At 41.0% G+C, this 19,963-nt stretch overlaps 1 protein-coding gene across 1 annotated transcript; it reads left to right on the plus strand.

Moving 5' to 3' along the window:
* Positions 1-1,987: 1,987 nt before the first annotated feature.
* Positions 1,988-17,042, plus strand: BRD7 (bromodomain containing 7). The gene is made up of 17 exons (XM_086468895.1): positions 1,988-2,067; positions 2,453-2,661; positions 3,432-3,561; positions 3,949-4,006; positions 5,635-5,779; positions 7,121-7,231; positions 7,604-7,788; positions 8,689-8,818; positions 9,437-9,512; positions 10,410-10,517; positions 11,096-11,228; positions 12,115-12,226; positions 13,405-13,461; positions 14,335-14,446; positions 14,598-14,741; positions 15,768-15,911; positions 16,843-17,042. Exons 1-17 carry the CDS (start codon positions 2,019-2,021, stop codon positions 16,917-16,919), a joined length of 1,980 nt encoding a protein of 659 aa, XP_086325021.1. The 5' UTR covers positions 1,988-2,018; the 3' UTR covers positions 16,920-17,042.
* The last annotated feature ends 2,921 nt before the right edge of the window (positions 17,043-19,963 follow it).

Below are 19,963 nucleotides of genomic sequence, written 5' to 3' on the forward strand. Positions count from 1 at the left end.
TAACAATTGAACAAATAGTCTTTCCATACAAAATTTAGAAGAATAAAAACTTCGAAAGTCTGCCAGTTCTTTTGTGGGAATAGAGGATATAGCAACTTCTTTTTTCATTCTATAAAACGTGTCCTTTAAATATTTACTAGTCTTGTATTTTCTACATGTGGTCACATCCCAAGCAAAAGCCTTCTACCTCTCACTAAAGTATTCTCAAGAACACTCACTGCATATGTAATAAGAGTATTAAAGGATCCAGATGTGAATCAGAAAAACAACTGTGTCTGCTATAGCTGACTTTCAAACTACTGGAGTAAGATCAAGCAGGAAAGTTGTGGTTTATTCCAGAGCACCACCCACACAATTCTCTGATTAGGTTACCAAATGACAGTAAATCTAGCCAGTAAAATGCAAAACAAAGCTGTCACATCTGATTAAATTCCCAGTGTCTGAATGGACAATGGACAAGAGATTTTCTCAAACTTCTCAAGCTTTCAAAATAAACCTTGTGTAGATGTACAGCCACACGTATCATAAATTTCTAATTAACAACTATCATTTTCTTTGGCTGTAAAATATCACGTATGTTTCAAGGAATTGAGGAATACTTACAGGACTATTGTGTGGGAACAAAACTAAAGCTTCTCTTTTGAAATAGACAGTTTCTTTTCGCACTCCAAACTTCAGAGAAGTGAAATTTCAAGATGCATTACAGAATAGGTGCTGGCAGAAAACAAATGCCTACACGGTGTTGTTGAAACGGCAATGACTGCAGTTTAAACAATATCAGCCAATACACTGTTAACTTTGGAAGGCTACATAATCAGTGTGGTGTACAGTTTTGTAAACCATTTGCCTGCTTTGGGAAGCAAGGCAAAGTGATGTGTTAACTTTCACCATTTCTAGGAGGTCATAATTTCTAAGTTATTTTTAACCTGTAATGGACAATGCACATATATTTTCCTTAAATTTATAACCCGATTATAACGTATTTGCTTTCAAAACTGGTGAGCAAGTTTAGGCATTCAGTCTGGAAGGCTGAGCCCGTCCCAGCCTGAGCGAGACAGGCACAACCATCACTCCTTTTTGTCAGGGCACAGGAGAGACCCCTCCCTCTGATCGGTGCAGACCTCAGCGTACCTCAGCAAACTCCCTACCTTTCCTCAGGCGTACACAGCCACCGCGCTTCTCACTGGTACAAATTTGGGCACAGGTTCTCAAACTTTGGGACTAGCGGGCCACTCCTACTGATATTTATCCCGGACCGAGGGCCTGCCGCAAGCTGGAGCCCTGCCTGGCATGTCCGACCGGGCAGCAGCAGCCGGTCACGGCCTCACACCACAGCCGGGAGCGGGCAGCCGTCGCAGGCCCCTTTGGGTCTAGTCAGGTGCAACGCACACGACACTTTCAGGAAGGCAGGCTTCCCCAGCACCCCTTTTGCTAGTATCACACCTGGCCCCTGGCACTTACAGCCCCGGCAGGGGAGATTCTGCAGCACAGGCCTTTGCAGGGAGCAAGCAAGGGGCATCTCCAAGGGAGCAGGCGGGCGCCCACCGGCGGCTGTGTGACCAGAGAGGGCCGCGGCGGGCTGCGAGAGGAGGGCGCTGGAGGCTGGCAGGGCCCTGGACAGGCAACGCTGCCCGAGGAAGGGGGCCAGGCCGGCCGGGCAGCGGAGCGGGGCGGAGCGGGGCGGAGCGGGGCGGAGCGGGGCGGAGCGGGGCGGAGCGGGGCGGAGCGGGGCGGAGCGGGGCGGAGCGGGGCGGAGCGGGGCGGGGCGGGGCGGGGCGGGGCGGGGCGGGGCGGGGCGGGGCGGGGCGGGGCGGGGCGCGCCCCCCGGCGCTGGGACGCGGCTGCGCCCGCCAAGCCGAGCCCCTGCCGCCTGCCCGCTCTGCGCCTGCGCCGGCTGCAGCGCCGTACCTCCAGCCCGCCAGTGGGCGCTGCGCGGCCGCGTTCGCCCCCGCTCGTCGGCGGGGTTGGTCCTGGGCTCCGCGACAACAGCGCGGCCTGCCCGGGCCGCCACCGGCGCCATGGGGAAGAAGCACAAGAAACACAAGTCGGACAAGCACCCCTACGAGGGTGGGTCGGACGGTGGGTGGGTGGGCAGAGCGCCGCCGGGCAGGAAGGCCCCGGCGCGGGCGCGGGCCCTCGGCCCTCACTGCCGCCCGCCCCGCCGCGGCTGTTTGAAAAGGCGGGGGTGAAGCTGAGGCCGTGTGGGAAGCGGGGGCGGGAAGAGCGGCCTCCGTGCCGCCGGTGGGCCCGGAGCGGGGAGGCGGCCGGGACTCGGCCGCTGTCTAGGGGAGAAGCAGAAGCTGCTGCAGAGGCTGGAGAGCGAAGGAGACCTGGTTTAGTGGCGGCCTTTGGAAGGGTTGTGAGGCAGCGGAGAGCCTGTGCTGTGTTACTGGGCTGAGCATGAGTGTGTTCTCTGCGGTGCTCACACGGCTTACTTCTCTGCTGTTTTAAGAGTATGTGGAAAAGCCCCTGAAGCTGGTGCTGAAAGTTGGAGGAAGTGAAGTTGCTGAGCTCTCTACTGGAAATGCAGGACTTGATTCCAGCCTCTACGAAGACAAATCTGAACATGAAAAACACAAGGACAGGAAAAGGAAAAAGAGAAAGAAAGGTGAAAAACAAGTTCCTGGAGAAGAAAAGGAGAAAAGAAAGAGAAAAGTTAAGGTATATGTTTATGTTAGTGCACTTTAGCGAAAAAAAAAAAAGCTTCAGCCTTCTCTAGTCTTCACATCAAAAGATGAGCAGGTAGGACTGCATCCTTAAATTGGAATACACTGAAACTCAGGATATTAGTTTTGCCAATTCCTTTTCTCCAGGCACTTGTATTAGTGGAGTGAAGTCATCTGAGATTTCTCATCTTTCAAAAAGTATTGGCAAGTATAAGAGTACAGAAAATTTTAAAAATGAGAAAAATTCTGTGTCTAAATAAATCCATTTATATAAAACAGAACAAAGACTTTGCAAGTTCTTAATTAAAAAGAAAGAAAATATTTCCCTCTCAGGATTCTTAATATGATAATTAATTGTAACACATTTATTAGAAGCATTTTGGGTAATTTTAAATTTCCTGACTACTTCTTACTAGTCTTTTTAAATCCTTCAGAAACCATCTTAGGGGCTTTGATGGAGACAATTCTCTGTGCAGAGAATAGTGTAGAGTCGTTCCCGTCATGTTCTTAAGTGGCTCGCTGGCTGGCTGGCACATTTTTTAAAAAAATGATTCTGTGATACATTGCATTGTGTAGCTGAGTTACTTTACTGACCAGCAGATGGAGACGGTACGTAAAGAATACAAGGTTTTTAAGGACTTAGAAACCATTCTTTTTTTAAAAACCATGTGAGGTTGTCTTGAAAAATTCAGAGAGCATTATGTACAGCAATAATGGTGGGTTTGCAGGTTCAGTAAGATTCTATAACTGTCTTTCTCTTTCTAGGAGGATAAAAAGAAACGCGATCGAGACCATGCAGACAGTGAGGGAGAACAGGAAATGAAATGCCAGACCCCTGTCAGATTGGAATTGCCACCAGAGAAACCATTGACGAGTACTTTATCAAAACAGGAAGGTGGGGAAAAAAATGTCTTTTGCTGATTGCAGTTTTCTTAATTGACTCACATTTTGTTGTTCTCTGTATAGCAAGTGACTCGACGCTTTGTACCATCTCGATGTTTTTCTCTATCTCATACAAAATTTGAACTTACATTACTGTATGCTTCCTTTGCAGAATGGTAGCTGGTACATATGTCAGTGAGCAGAATGTCAAGTAAGGGCAATGAGAAAAGTAGATCCCCTGTGTATACTGTGGGTTCTGCCACTGTATTCTTTTACTTTATGATGAATTCTCAAGTTGCATCAGTTTTGTTTAGTTGATTTATAATACCTTGTAAGCTTAGTACCTCTTGCAGTCTGTTCTGTCTCACACTCTTTCTCCCCCCACTTCTTTTTGGTCTAGAGGTGGAGCAGACACCACTTCAGGAAGCTCTGAATCAACTGATGAGACAGCTGCAGAGGTAAATGTCTGTGCTATGTCTTTCAGAACTATGACCTGAGAATAACATACATTAAGGGAAGAGGCGTATATAAAAAGCTGAGTGAAAATAGTATTGCAAAATTTATTGCTAACAGGACTGTTTTAGGAATTTAAGTACTAGTTTAAGAATGCATACTTAATCTTCTCCTCAGTTTAGGCTTCTAGTAAACACCTCCTCTTTCAAGTTTGAAATACTTTTGAAAATCTTTAAAACCAGACAATTTTCCAATAGTGTAATGCTTTCTTTATAAGAAAAAGCATCTTTTCAGAGAGGCACAATAGTTTGGAATGAACTTGCCAAAACTTCTTTTACCTTGAGTTCTATTTTTTTAACATTATTTACTATAGAAAGGAAGTACGCACTTGAGAACCTAAACCATGCTCTCTTACTGTCTTACTAACCAAATGTCTTTTGATTAAAACAATCAGATTTGCAGTTCTTTCAAGTAGTCTGTGGTTTAAGATATTCTTTCTTGACTTTAAGGATTAAGAATGTCTGTATGTCTTGTATGAGAGTGGTTGAAAGATCTTTCCCTTTACCTGTCTCTCTAGATTAGGCTTGAAACTTTGTGGACGAGTTTTTGCTTAACTTTAAATTTTCAAGACCTTGGTGTCAGGTTAAAGAAACTAACAGCCAACTATCAAAAAGTGTATGTCTGTGTTGGCTGCCTTCCCACGTGCACAGAAAGCAGCAGCCACTTTTGGTTTTGAATCCTGCCTCGCAGTTGGAAGCTGCTGTGCAAGTGTTCCGCAGGTGTTGCAGAATACCTTCGCTGTGTGCTTCTGCAGTGTGGGGAGCAACATGCTTTTCGCTCTTCGGTAGCAACTTGGAGCAGAAATCCCTAATCATAAGTACTTCAGGAGAAGGCCTAAGATGCCAAGGGTTTCGCCAGGGGATGTGGTATCAGCACTGGCGTAGGAGGCCAGTCTCATGCTATGGTGAAAAGCAAAAAGGCAGTGGTTCTGGAGGAGAGAGTCTGGCCAGCTTATCAACTAAGCCTGAGCCTAAGGAGAAAATACCAACCGACCGTATTTGATTCTAATGCTGTTAGAAGCACCCAGGAACATCAGTGCATGTCAGAGATCACCGAAAGTCTTGGGAAATTTTGGTGTAAAAAGCTATTACTATTACATAACCTGAAAAGTAGTATAATCCTAAGTACACATGTTCTATCACAGCTTTCAGCAACAAGCTTTCCCTTCTGTTAGTTTCAGAGTAAGCAAGGAATGACAAGTACAGACTCCTAGGACATTCGTTCTGTTTATTTTTCAATGACTTAATTATAATATAAAACCACTTTTTGAAAAGCCAAAACGTAAAAAAAAAGGGTGTGGGTTTTTTTTTCTTAATCTTCTTGGGAACACATGTAATTATCAAAATGTAGAAGTAACTTCTAAAATATGTTTGTGGCACTTTTTTGGTATATGGGTTTGCATGTGGGATCTTTTCAACCTTCAAGCTGAGAATTGTGCTGACACAAGCCATTTCTAGCTTTATGTTTCTGATCCCTTTTCAGCTTAGTTCTTTCCTTTCTATTTAATTCCAAGTTCAATATGTTCTTTGTTATAAGTTGAAACATAAAAACCTGTCTTTTCATTTCTTAACAGAAAGGATCCCAGTTCTTTCTTTTCATTTCCTGTGACTGACTTTATTGCCCCTGGCTATTCCATGATCATTAAAAACCCAATGGATTTTAGTACCATGAAAGAGAAGATCAAGAACAATGGGTACCAGTCCATAGAAGAATTAAAGGTAATTCCAAAAGTTTTATTTTGACTATGGAGATGTGTTACGCTCAGTTGACTTGAACTCTAGTGTTTTATGAGAATATGAAGACGCCAAAAGAACCAGTACTTCTGCCTGAAGAAATGCTTGTTGTGAACTTCTGTGAGCAAGTAAATTCTGGAAGTGAAAGAGAAAACACTTCTGTTTGCAAATATGCCTCTCAAAAAGATGTGGGTAGCTTCACATTTTTTGCAGGATTAAATAGAACCTGTCAGTTTGGCCTTCAGCATGTCAGCTTAGATCTTTACTTAAGAATGAAAATGTTAGCATTTCTGTCAGACTTCTCTCTTATTTTTAATGCTTTGCCTCTCAAAAAACAAGGGGTCTGGTGAGTTTATTTGCTTTGCCAGCCTGTTACTGCTTCATTATTTGCCTCCTGTCACCTCTGTGCTAGCCAGACTTACCTAGTCACGTAGATCCACAGCTACTGAAGGCAAGGTGAGCTCAGTCCTGGTGGCAGCAACCACTTAACCCTGTGCTGTAGTGTGTATAGTGGATTTGGGGGCCTGTTTTGAAGGCCCCTAAAACTTTTTAAAGGTGTGGAGGCTTGTTGTGTTCCGTTTTCTCCAGAAATATTCTCTAGTTATTTGCTGGCCTAGATGAGGACTTGGGAAGTAATTTGTGTGTAATTAACAGTCGAACTTAGGCAGGTGCCAGTTAATAGTGCTGGTTGTATTTTCTTGCACATTCTTTAGAGCTCCAAAACAAGAAGAATATTCCCTGTTATTTCAGCTGTTTCTGGTTAGTTTTTCATTTTAACTTTTTGTCTTTGTGATAAAACATATCTGCCTGTAGAGGCTCTGCAGTGAGTATAGAAGTAAAGTTTCTAGTTCGGTCATTCAAGAAATGAACTTCAAACAAGCATGTATTTCTTTTCTTCACTGTGATTGAAACTTTGGCATATTCTTTATAATGATTTAACTTTGAATTGCAGCTTTTTTCTGTTTTTAAAGTTAGCTTTATTGTCTTTATGCTGTTTTACTTTGTTTTAATGATTGCTGATTGGTCAGGGAAGTGGGTAATTTTAGCTAAGAGGAATTCCATTAAAACTTTGAAAGCTACAAACAATACTGAACACTTAAAAATACTTTGAGGATGTTTATTAGGGTGCTAGTTTTGAGACTTGAATCTTTTTTACATACTTATTTCTGTTTAAATTTTTAATTAAATAGATTTCTTAAATTCACTGATTAAAAATGTTCTTTGAAGTTCCTTTTCCTTAAAGCTCAGCCATGGCATTTGCAACAAGGATTTTAACACAGTATACTATAAAATTTTAACTTTCCAAGATTATTAACGTCTATACAGGATAACTTCAAACTGATGTGCACTAATGCAATGATTTACAACAAACCGGACACCATATACTACAAAGCTGCAAAAAAACTGCTGCACTCAGGGATGAAGATACTTAGCCAGGTAATAGAAAATACAAAACAAAATGTTAAAAAAAAAAAAAAAAAGATTCTTCCTTTTTGATCCCTCTTTCATTCCACTTTTTTTACAGGGTTCTCATGAAAATTAATAAAATATTATATATATTATATATTAATAAAAGTGTGCTTAATATTTGCATGTTAGAATTCAAATAGTACATCGTTTTAAAGCTCATGCTTTAGTACTGCTACCACATCAGTTACTGAAGAAATTTTGTATTTAATATTTAATTTTCTAAGCTGCCTTTATACTTGCTAGGATAACAAAGAAAAACTGAAATAAAATCATGCTTTTTGGGTAGGTTATGAAAAGATCCATTGAAGTAGCAGATAGAAGGATTCCTGTGTTTTTTAGGAGAGAATTCAGAGCCTGAAACAAAGTATAGAATTCATGGCTGACCTGCAGAAGACAAGGAAGCAGAAGGACAAGACAGAACTGCAGCAAACTGGGGAAGACGAAAATGGTCCTGGGAAGGACAAAGGAGAACCTGTGGATGGTGACACCAAAGCGTTCAAGGCACCTAGCAAAGAACACAAAAAGTGAAGTATTATCTCAATAACAATTACAGGATACGCCCTTTAGATGCTGCTGAAACAAGATGACTTTTAGGGACCGGTAGATGTGGATTTCTTTCTTTCTGGTGCTGCATATACGCTAAGACTTCTTCATCTCGAGGGAGCAACATTGATCTAAAGCATCCTCACGTACCAAAAATAAATAAGTTTAGAATCTTTTGTGAAACCATCAGGTTTTTATGTAGGTAGCCCTGTACTGCTCATCAGCTCCATTCCTTCAATTATTTTGTATTTTAGTGTCTATTGCATGTTAGTAGTATTGTTTTGGAGAAAGCTTGCAAACATAACCTTTTAAATATTTTGGTACAAATAACTATACAGCCAACTTCAAGTACTTTTTTTTTTTTTTTAATAGTAGTTGTATTTGAAACACGTAAATGCATAGCTATGGAATGTATACTTCCTGAAACATCTTTAATATCTGGAAATACTCCTTTCAGTGTTCTGAAATACTAGTGACTTTATTTTCAGAGATTTCAAAATACAGCTACTAAAATTCAGAGTATCTAATATTTCATTTTACCAAAAATATCCTTGTTAGTTTTGTGAGGGTGAGGACATAAAATCTAGCCACATGCTAAACTAGGACATCAGCATGGCTGAAATATGCTGAACAGAGAGAGCTTCAGTTACCAACATAAAAAAGCACTTGCTGAATCAAATCTTTGCCACGTATTTTCCCCAGCTATAGTAAATACAGTCATATTAAATGTCGGGGGTTTTTGTTAGCTATGTTGTCCACAAAAACACTTTGCATAATTGTCAATAACGGTTTCTTCACTGAATCCTTCCGTGATATTTAGACAGTTGGTGTCTGTTAAATCTTATCTGCTGAAGCTGGTAACTAAGTTGTGTGGGTTTTAGTCACAGGAAGGACAAAGATCTACTTGAAGACAAATTACGAAACAATAGCTTGGAAAGGGAACAAGAGCAGATTGATCGTATTGTTAGAGAATCCGGAGGAAAATTAACAAGACGACTTGCGAACAGCCAGGTAAATCTTTGTGTACTTGGTAATTCCTTTCACTTTTTCATAAACCAGGCTTACTTAGCGTCTTGTGTCAGTTGAAACTCAAGGTATGCTTTTACTACAGTATCTGCCATTTTACACATCATAAGGTTAAAAAAAAGGTGTATCAGTTGAATGCATGCTGAATTTCATCAGCAGAGCAAGTTCAGCTTAAATTTTCAGGAAATCTAGATAAAGTAGTAGGAACCTCAAGAAAGTATCTCAAATCTGCCCTGCAAAAAACACCACAGTTCTGAAACAGCCACATGTCTGATCAAAGTTTATTAATGTTACAGGAGAAGAAACCCAGTTTGGTAGTGGTGAGCCCATTTAATTTTCTACATGAACACGTATTTTATCTCTTAGCATCTGCAGAAACATTAATATTTATCATAATTTTAAAATTACTTGTGCTTATACCAATAATAAAGTTTCTAGTGAAAATAAAAAAGTTAGGGCCATGCTCACTTCTGAGTCTGACTGATCTTTCTGAATCCCTTTCTGATTCCTGCAGATAGAACAGTTTCATTAGATGTCTTTAGTAGTTTAAGGACCGTGAATTTCAACTAATAGGTAAATTAAAATGGCCTGATCTTATTTCAGTGTGAATTTGAAAGAAGAAAACCAGACGGTACGACGACTCTGGGCCTTCTTAATCCAGTTGACCTTACTGCAGGAGGTAAGTCAGCACAGTTCAGGTAACAAGCCACTTTCACCTACCTCGTCTGCGGCTTTTTTGCTGGGACAGAGCAGCGAGTGCTGGCCGAGAACCAAATGCTTCTTCACACTCTGATAAAGGGCTGGATTAAAAAAGCTGCAGCCGAGGGAGCACATAGAGGAGGACCCATTGTGGCCGTTGTTAGGGGCAGTTGGAGGGAGCCCTCAGTGGCTGTTGCCTCCTTTTTGTGTCAGCTGTTTGTGGGAGCTGCAAGAGAAAGCTGTTGCTGTTGGAGAAGAGACTACCTGCTACGGGCTTGGGCGCATGGAATTCCTGGACTCCCCTTCAGTCTGGAGCAGAGTGCAGTGTTGTCTGACCTGAAAGGTCACAGATGTTCCAGAATTGGCCACGGGGAACCGTCTGGGTCCCAAATCATTTCGTCATGTCAGTGCCATCTGTGTAGTGGCACTAGCTAAAAGAGTGCAGGCGCTTGACTGTTTCACTGCCAGCTCGTTACAGAGCAGAGCTGACTAGGTCTAGAAGAGACAGAAACTGAGCTGAGAACTTTGCTTCTCCCTGCCCCCTGTTTGTGCAGTAGGAAACATCAACAAGAATAAATAAAATAATTCACGTTAAAGAGTCAGATCCTCTTCAATGATGCAGCTTCTGTTAGGGGAGGAGAGGAAGGAGAAAGACTCATAGTAAAAACATTAGGTTAAATCTCATGTACTTAATTAGTATTACCACTTACTTGGTCTGGATTAGGGTTTAATATGAAGCTTTTGGAGAGGAAAACACCCTTTGAGTTGTATCCTCTTTATTCTGAAGTTTCTGGCTGAGAATTAAATGAGTTTGGACATCCTCCTGTGTCACTTACTGATGTGTTCATTACTTCTGTGTTTTGGTGTATCCTGTTAGAACCAGGTTACTGCCCTGTAAAGCTGGGTATGACAGCAGGAAGGCTTCAGTCGGGAGTTAATACATTACAAGGGTTCAAAGAAGATAAAAGAAACAAGGTTACTCCAGGTAAGTACTGATTTATCTTTTTCTAAATTTAAATCTTCCTCCTTATATAGACAAAATATGTTGATCTCATTACTAGCACACAGATAGTTTGGAACGACGTTTGGGTTTTTTTTAATGATAAAAGCACATTATGGTGTGTATCTATCACAGAACCGAACAGCACGTCACAGAGCCTAGCTTACTTTACACGTACAAAAGGGGAGGTGTATTTAGTGAAATGTTCATCTGTAGTGAGAGGAGGAACTGTACCAGACCAGGTAGATAAAGGTTTTTCTCTAGCTTTGATGGAGCATAGTGGGGAGCCTGACAACCTGTTACCAGCACCTGACTGAATTTTCACATGGTGCTGAGGTGTACAGTACTGTTAATAAAACATTTGTAAATAGAGAGGCATTTGATGTAGATGTTACTGGAAGATGTTACCGTGCGAACAGATGGTATTCTGTGAAAGTGTGTTTTCACCATAAGAAATATGTTCCTAAAAGTTTCTTTTTGGGGATTGTTTTTACTACCCTGTCTCACTTTTATGTGATACACACGTAGCAGAGGCAGTAATTAGTACCGTTGTTATTCATTAGTGACGTACTTGAATTACGGACCCTACAGTTCCTACGCTCCAACGTACGATTCTACGTTTGCCAACATAAGCAAAGAAGATTCTGACTTAATCTATTCAACGTATGGGGAAGACTCTAATCAAGGATCTTTCAGGTAATCAGACAACTGGGATGTGTGTTACAGCTTTCACGTACAGGAGCAGTTCTGCACAGCTCTCCGCAGCGTGGGATGTGTCTTTGCCGGTGGATGATGTCACTGCTGTCCTTATGGCCTACTGGGCTTGCTTTGTTTAATAAGAGAATTTGCCTGTAAAGTGGTTAGCCAAGGCTGAAGGACTGTGTTGTTGCTGATAGGAACACATGGTATAAAATTCTAAGTGTGTTTATGACTAACTCTGAAGGACTCGTGTTCAAAGCTGGAGGAAGGCTGAGTGATACGAATGCTTATGCAGACTGGATTTTTTAAAGTTAATGAAATTAATTACTGCCTTGAGTGAGACACATCTTTGCTAATATCAAATACTGACCAGATGACTATGGTCATAGTAGGAGAGCTGAGTCTAGAGGTAGCGAGTCCTAATTTCATTCATAAATACTGTGTATACTGCTTGATTTTTCAGTTTATTTACTACAGTAAAAATAAGTAATTCTCCTTGTTTATATTATTCTTGATTATAGAAACTTCAGCGTTAAAGTCCTTTTGGTTTTTTGAGATTCTCATAATAGAACACCCAGGAGTATAAATTCATCGGAAACGTGGGAGTGCGCAAGCACAACTGTTAAGTGCCTGGGCAAGTTTGCTTTCGGTTTGAGGCAGCTGCCTCCAGCCGAATACTTTTCCTAATTTTTGTTATGAGTCTGAATGGTTCCTCAGTTACAAAAGACATGGATAATTAAACTAAAGCAAGCCATTAGGTCAGTTCTGTGCTGCTTCTTGTGTGTTTTCTGTGCTGTACGTACTGGTTTGACTTCAGGTAACTTTTTTCCATTGAATGTTTGGTATGAAAGCAGTTACCTTCATTTTCTTTTAATCTTTTTAGTATTCATGATTTTTTGATGAAATCTCAAGATTATCCTTTCTTAATGGCTGATAGTTTGCTTGATGTTCTGACTAAAGGAGGACATTCCAGAGCTCTCAGAGAACTAGAAACGGTAAGAGTGGGTTTGCATACTGTCTCATCTTTGGCTTTAGCACACAAGCTATAAAACTGGAGAAAGATGATGCTGATCCTACTGATGGGCTCCCTTTTAATTGGTAAAATTTGATAGTGAAGGCTGATCTTTGTCTTCAGTGGATGGATTTTCTGGAAAGGGATTAGTCTGACTTGTTAATTAGTGAAACGTGAAAATTAACAAAATATTGTAGATACAGACTGTGACACATTTTTCCTCTGTCTGCTCTCCCAGTCCCATTAGCACTAGCTCCTGAACCATTTAGTAAGAAAATATCGATAAGCAGTTGCTCAGAAATGAGGTGACAGTGGACAGGCTTTCTTGTTGCCATGAAAAGTTTATCACGCTCCTAGCAGCCACTGTGTAGTTCCTGAGAATTAGTAACTAGTTTTTCCCTTGACTTGGTGCAGTGCTTTTAAACTGAAATATGTGCTAGGAGAAATACTAAACCTCAAACTTGCAGATTTCAGTACCTCTATCTGCCAAACATGACTGGAATCCACAGGGCTGATTTGACAATCTTAACTTACTTGACAATCCAAGAATTAGTTGAGAATTTCCACAAGAGAGTTCCTGTTAACTAAAGGTCTCGATTTGAGTTTATATTGATGTAAAATATCGAAGTAAACAGATTGCAGCCTCTTACTAATGGGTCAAATGTTAGCAAAGTTACTACTAGGAATAGTTCACAGATCAAAGATCAGCCTTGAGCCCCAGTTCAGACCTCAGCATTACTAGCTTAGCTCTTTTCTAGTGCTGAATAGCAACACTAACCTACAGGGTTCAGCTACTACTACTGGAATTACCAAGAGAAATGCAGTTAGGTACAGAAACAAAACATTTCAGCCTCTAGTGATCATCCTTTCTTTTCTCCCTGCTCCCCAGTAAATAATCTCTGGTGCAACATCACTGGGGAAAAGCACATGGACTTCGCAAAGAGCAGTGTGTGCTCTAAAAATGTATTTTAGTAAACATTAATATCTGAAGAAAGCCCTCTAAAAAATAGCTACTTTTTAGCTTGGGTTAGAGAGAAAGCTCATCATGACATTGTGTATTTACCTCACTTTAAAAATACTGCATTTTGTAAGTCTTTACTTTGAACTTAAAGAAAAGGTTAATTTTAATGCTACCTTTAAAAAAATCCTTTCTCTGTTCAGTCAGTGGAGGAAGCCGAAGGCCCACATGAAAGAAGTGATGCAATAAAAGATGTAAAGGTAAAATTTTTCTGTATCAATTAATTATTCTAACCAACCTGTCTAACCCCACAGTGACAAAACTGCCCACAGCTGTAAGGCCTGTGCAGCTGCACAGAGCCTTTGACAAGCTGTGAACACAGGCAGTGCCACATGACAGCAGCGTGCTGTTTTGTAGGCATGGGGAGAGTAAGAATCTCCAAGAAGTCTTAAACAAGACTGTATGTCAAGAACTGGAAGAAAATGCTTCCACGTTTTTGTTTGTGATGGTTGTTTATCCATGCTTAGATATTCTGGTTGGCAGCTAGAGTTGTTTCAGTCCTATCTTAATCTGATTTTAACATCAACTTGTAACATAAGTGTAAAACACCCCACAATACATAGTTATCTTTGAGAAATTTTCTCAAATACCCCATGCCCCTATAGGCAGACAATAGATCTCTAAACTCAGCCACCCAAACTTTGTTCAGTTAGAAAAATCATAGCTGCAGTCCCAGGGAAAGAGCTGCTCTCCTGAAGCCGGCAACTGGCTGGGTTTGCATTTTGGCTGAGATCTTAGATAAACTCTGCTTTAGGTGAGCTCAAGGATTTTTTTTTTTTTTTTTTTAATTGGGATGCTTGTCTTAAGTTACCGTAGGGTTTGCACATCCCCCCACTGCTCTTGGCAGATGCGATTTTCTATTTGACTGTGAAATAGAATAGTAAACTGAGTAACTGTGGAGCAGGGAAGGTTTCATGGGGGGGGGTCTTTTCAGCTTTCCCTCTCTGTGTTCACTATTTTTGTACGACAGGTTAATTTTAACTAACTTCGTATTCTGATTTTCCCCACAGAGTTTTGTTTCAAGGCTGATGTAAATGTTATCTAAATTATTACTTGCTGCTTTCTTGGTTTAGATTATGGAGATCGATATTGCTGCCAGGTTGGACTCTGCCAATAACGACAGGCTGACAGCGCTGAAAGCCGTTACAAACTTTGGCATGCCTGTGGAAGAGTTTGATTCTGAGGGTGAGTTTTGTGGGTACTTGCGCTTCTCATATGTCCGAGACTGTGGCAGTTTCTCAGTCCCTTTGCATCGTCAGCCTGAGCATATTTTATATCACAGTGCAAGTAAATACACTGTCTTACTAATTAGGACTTTGTTTTCTTCATTAAACAGAGGCTGAAATCTTCCAGAGGAAACTCGATGAAACCACAAAGCTTCTGAGAGAACTCCAGGATGCTCAAAATGAACGACTAAGTACAAAACCACCCCCTAATATGATTTGTCTTCTGGGTCCATCTTACAGGGAGATGCACTTGGGTAAATACACTTTTTCTGATCATTCTTGCAGAACTGATCAAGTCTCAACTCATATCAACTCCAAGACAGACAAAAGTTTAACGGTAGTAGTGCAGAATACGTCTCAGGCCTAGAAGATTAATTTAATTTCCTTTGTATGTAAAACCAGATGAAAGTTTCGAACGGTAATTACAAGTATTTCCTCTTCATTAATAGATTTCTGTAGAACTGATTGAGAGCTGTCTCTATGCCGTGGGGCAGGCAATAGCCAAACGCCTCTAACGCCTTGATTTTTACAGTGTCTTTCAACAAGGGTTGCTTAAATATTACCAAGTTCTTGTTGTAAGGCTAGCATTATTCCAGGTTTGATCTAGTCATCAGTCTGTTTTATTATACCAATCATACATTCTTTAATTATTTGGACAAAGCTTCTTCTCTCACAGGTCAGTTCCACAGCCTGTGCTAATGGCAGCCTTCTAAGACAGGACTGTGCGCAAGATCAAGTACAGCACTGCGTGGTCTAAAATAACCACCGCGGTGGGATAGGAGGCATTCCCCGTTATTGGAAAAATATCTGGTATTTACACCAGATCAAACATTACTTTTCTTAAGTTCTCACAGCTGCTGCCTTGGAGGAGAACTGCATTTGTAGCGACGAGGACAGTCCCCCTAGTTTATATCCAAAACGAAATGCTGAATCCTGACAGGCAGGTACTACCACCCCAACTGCTGTGCGCTGGCACCACCTCTGTCCCAGCTGCTGCATTAGTGTGGCACCAGCATCATCAGCTTAGTCTTTAACTTTGGTGGCAGCAAGCCCTGGTCAGCAGCGATTTCATTCCTCCTGTTCTTCTTAACCATCTCTTTTGTAGTTCCCAGTGCGTCTTGCCCAGTTGCATACCATGCAACAGAATTTCTGTTGCAGAAACATTATTTAAGTACAAATGGAACCATGTTAAATAATTCAGCTGTTGACATGATGAAGGGCTCGTTTCAGCAATTCTATCTCATACATACTGTGTAAATACAGCCGCTTATCTTTTCTAGCGGAGAGAGTAACCAATAACCTGAAAGAACTTGCACAACAAGTGACTCCAGGTGATGTTGTCAGCACATACGGCATCCGGAAAGCAATGGGAATTTCCGTTCCTTTGCCCGATACAGAAGACAGCTGGGTAGATTTGACAGAGGGTGAGTACACAGAAATGTGCTGTAGTGTCTGTTCAACTAAAACAAAGCCACATCTGCAAATCGTTAGAGTGGCTCGTGGGAGAACGTGCAGTAACTTAGTTCCAGCTTTCAGTTCTTCCTCTCTTTTTAAAGTTCTGTTTCTAATGGAAAGTTGCTGCATTTGGGCTCAGTCCAAAATTAATCTGGATGTATGGAACTTTTGTTCAGCTATGTAAAGTAGTTATTTTACCATTCATCTTATAGCACTGCCAAACTTTAAAGCTTGGCAATCCGTTCAATTTGAGTTTCTCCATTTACCGTGGAGTTACAAGAGAAGAGTTAAAATTCCTCACTTGCTAAAAGGAGGACATCATGCCACCACCTCCTTCTCCAGGCTTTTGACTGTGCACTCCTGCTCAATTTGGTCAGCTGCAGTGCTTTGTGAGTTGACTCACCTCCTCCAGCCAAAAGTAACTACTGTTGTTGCTGGATTAGGAGTCAGGTCAGTGGAACATCTAAGTGCCAGAGCCAGATCTCCCCCTTGTGGCTCACAAGCGGTAAAAGCGTACAGGGTTTTGTGTTCATCCCCATTAAGGCAGGTAAGAATTTCCTTTCAAGAAATATAATTCACACAACAAATTTACTCAATCTGTGGTTTATAAAAAGTTTGAGTTAAGATGTTATTTAATGAAAAGAGCAGGATTACTTCAGGAACTTAGTTATCTTTTCAAGAAACCTGTTCAAGAAACTTCAGTTTCAAAGTTGTTGAGCATTTTCTTTCTCATAGCACTGTACATGAGAGGCTGTGTAACAGACCAACTGAAACCATCTTTTCTTGGACAGCTAACTCAGGGCGCTCTGCACAACTAGCAGACTACTCTAGTGTATACGCATTTCTTTTAAATCAAAGTTACATATGCTAATTGACCTGGGATCTGTTGTAAACTTTCAGACTTTCAAGAACCCAAAACCACTGTTGCCATCCCTGAAAATGAGTGTGGTCCCGTTACCGTCGGAAGCTTCAGTTAAGTTTACAGCTGTTTGTTTGTTTGATTCTGCTTAAGAACCAGATAAACTTCCTTCAGGTGCATTCACCGAGCACATGTATATTGTGTGTTAAACTACTTTGGTTTATTAAATTTTGGAACTGATGACATTAAATACTTTGTATTAGAATTACTTCTGCTACATAAATGCACTAAATTATTCTTTTTGCATTCCTTATTTTAACACTCTGCTGCAGCATTTAAGTTTTCCTAGATTGTTAAGTGTCTGCAGAAGTCAAGCGTAAGTGAAAATGTGCCTATAGATGGTGGAGGGACTGAAGGAGAAGTTTCTAGAAGCAATGTATAGACTCTCTATCTGACTGGTTGGGGCAAAAATCATTGCTAGCTGAACATGCAAGTTTCCCTTTTTAAAATGACTGTGCAACTCTTACAATCACGAGGAAGAGAAATAAACTTTTTCAATAGAACTGATGTAGCCTGATGAATTAACAAAAGACCGGCTCTTTGAGACGTTGAAGGTGGATGTATCTCCTGCTAGAGCATCAACGCTGTCTGCTCATAGTGTTCTAAAACTTGAGGGCAAGCTTAGAAACATACCATGACAGTAAGGTGAGACTAACAAACCCCCCGGCTGCCAGTAAGTACAAATACCACGTTACTACAGTACAGTCAACTCTGAGACACGTAGACAACTCTTCTTATTCCTTGGAGGTATTACTAAACATGATCTGGATAAGCAAGCCTAAAATCATTATCAAAAAGAGAACATACTTAGAAAACTCGTAGCCTTAAGAGTCAATTCCCTATTCCCCAGCCCTGCAGCCAGAGCAGGGTGGCCAGGCAGCGTTCTGGCCCAGAGGAGAACTGGGGTGCTGAGGCAGGCACTGACTGCCGCACAAGTAGGCTTTGCCCTGTGCTCCTCGGTTACTCTCACACAGTCACGCCCTGCTGTACACAGCTTCTGCCACAGGCAGCCTTCAGTACTTCCAAATGTCACTCCTTTTTACCCCGTGGTTCCAGTATAACCTTGGACTCCAACAGGAATGACATGCCGTGTTTCAGCTCCGTCTGATCGGCAGGCGCTCGTGTGCGCAGCGGTACAGACCTATACGTAGAGGTAACTTAAAGGCAAAGCATAACAGTGAATTACACCCTCTGCCCCCAGCCTTGGGGCCAACATCATGCTCACACTCCCTTCCTTCCCCCTGGCTAAAAACTGTTTAATTGTTTTTAAACTTTCACAGTTCTTAAAATTCATTCCAAAAAGGTTGAACTGTCAACCTGGATTTTTCTCCAGTAGTTTCAGTTGTCCCAGAATAGTTCTTCATAATAAAGTCACCACAAGAATTTTTTCAGTTCTAGGTAAACACAGCTCAACTATTACTCCAGGGAATGAATTTTGCCATTAATATTTAAGTCATTTTCATGCCACAAGAAAAGACAGGATGCATTATTGGCTCATGCTGATAGCATCTCATTTCCCATCACTTACCTTTCATACAGCACAGCAGAAGGCCACAGGTGACACAAACTGAGTATTGAAATTATTCAGCTGTTGTACAGAAGTATGTCGCTCTACCTATTTTCCACTTACACACATTTTTTAAAAAATAAGAATACCAAGTTTATGAGTGAAAACAATTTCATTAACCCTACAGGGGTATAAGAAGTACACCTCCTTTTCATGGGAATCTTCATCAAAGTAACTGCAAAGTGAAACAAGGTTCAGAAAGTTTTTTATTTAATGGTAAAAACAGAAGTTTGTTCTTTAAAACAGATTGTTAATTGAAGACGTTATTAGCTCTCCAAATTAGATACAGTGCAATTTTTTCAGTTTAAGAAACCGTTAATGCTGTAAGGAAGATTTTTCTAACAAGATTGCTTCTTCAATCTCCTATTTCACAGCTCCGTCTCAAAAGGACTGCTGAAAACAATTATTTAAATACGGTTGCTTCTTAAATTGAACTTTGTCTGTGGTTGAACATAGCTCTCACACAGTTTCCACTCTGATGAGAAATCAGACATCCTCAGATACTACCCCTTTTTCATTACACACAGCTTCTGACTTCCCCAGGTGTGCCTGGCACTGTACACTAACGTCCAGCGAGCAGTGTGAGTGCCTGACATCCTTGAAGAACTGCAACAAAAACCTACTTCTTCCGGTGTGAAAGCTACAGTTCTTTAGACCACTGCTGTAATGAGGTGAGGTTATGCCCAAGCAAGTTACTAGCCTGGCAGGCAGTACAATGTAAACAAAAGCATTTCAAAATGCTGTTACAGGCAGCAAATTTTCTTTCATAGATAACTTAACACCTACATTCTACCAGGTCTGTGAACAGAAACACTTCAGAGCCAGCTCTATCTATAGGTATAATGCACTTTTGAAAAGATACTCATGAGGCAAATAGTCATCTTACCTAACATAATGACATCAAAGGCTGCTGAAACGAGCCTTTGACACATGCATGGTCCTTATAAAACAATTAATAAATAAAACAAATGCTTGCTGAGCATCTGTTACTACAAATATACAACATACAGAGTAGCAAAAGCTGTTTGAAAGTTTATGCAACTACAACACTGACCTTATACTGACAAGACACCAAGTATGAAACTTCCTTCTTGAGCAGAGTCCATACGTGAGCCAGTCAACCTCAAACTAAGGTTCTCTAACGTGCTCTTTTCTGTTGGAGACTTACTACAAACACAGTTTTGACCTACCAAATTGACAAATACTTTAAGCACAATTTTTGATCCACAGCTGGACAGTATTTAGATTTGTTCCTGTGTTGAAACATAGTCACTTCATCTTCTAAAGAAATTACACAGTAATTAGGAAGTGGCAGTGATGCATAGGACTGCTTGTTAAACACTTGCAATATGGTTTAGTACTAAACCCAGAAATACTAGTACATGCTGCTTTGTTTGTAGAAGAGTAAGGCTTACAAAACTTGTCGAGCTCATTAATCACTGTGCTGGTTAGTCATACTACATGTGGTACCTCGGGGGGAGGGGGGAAAATCCATCCTTGGTTGACACATTCAGTTGGGCACGAGAAGTTAGCCT

This window comes from Leptosomus discolor, chromosome 8 (assembly GCF_034619465.1).
Source record: "Leptosomus discolor isolate bLepDis1 chromosome 8, bLepDis1.hap2, whole genome shotgun sequence".
NCBI classification, from domain to species: Eukaryota; Metazoa; Chordata; class Aves; order Leptosomiformes; family Leptosomidae; genus Leptosomus; species Leptosomus discolor.

Coding starts and splice junctions, on each gene's coding strand:
- BRD7 (XM_086468895.1), top strand. CDS start 2,019: ATGGGGAAGAAGCACAAGAAACACAAGTCGGACAAGCACCCCTACGAG. Junction 7,232..7,603: donor GGATGAAGATACTTAGCCAG/GTAATAGAAAAT, acceptor TGTGTTTTTTAG/GAGAGAATTCAGAGCCTGAA. Junction 14,742..15,767: donor TTACAGGGAGATGCACTTGG/GTAAATACACTT, acceptor TATCTTTTCTAG/CGGAGAGAGTAACCAATAAC.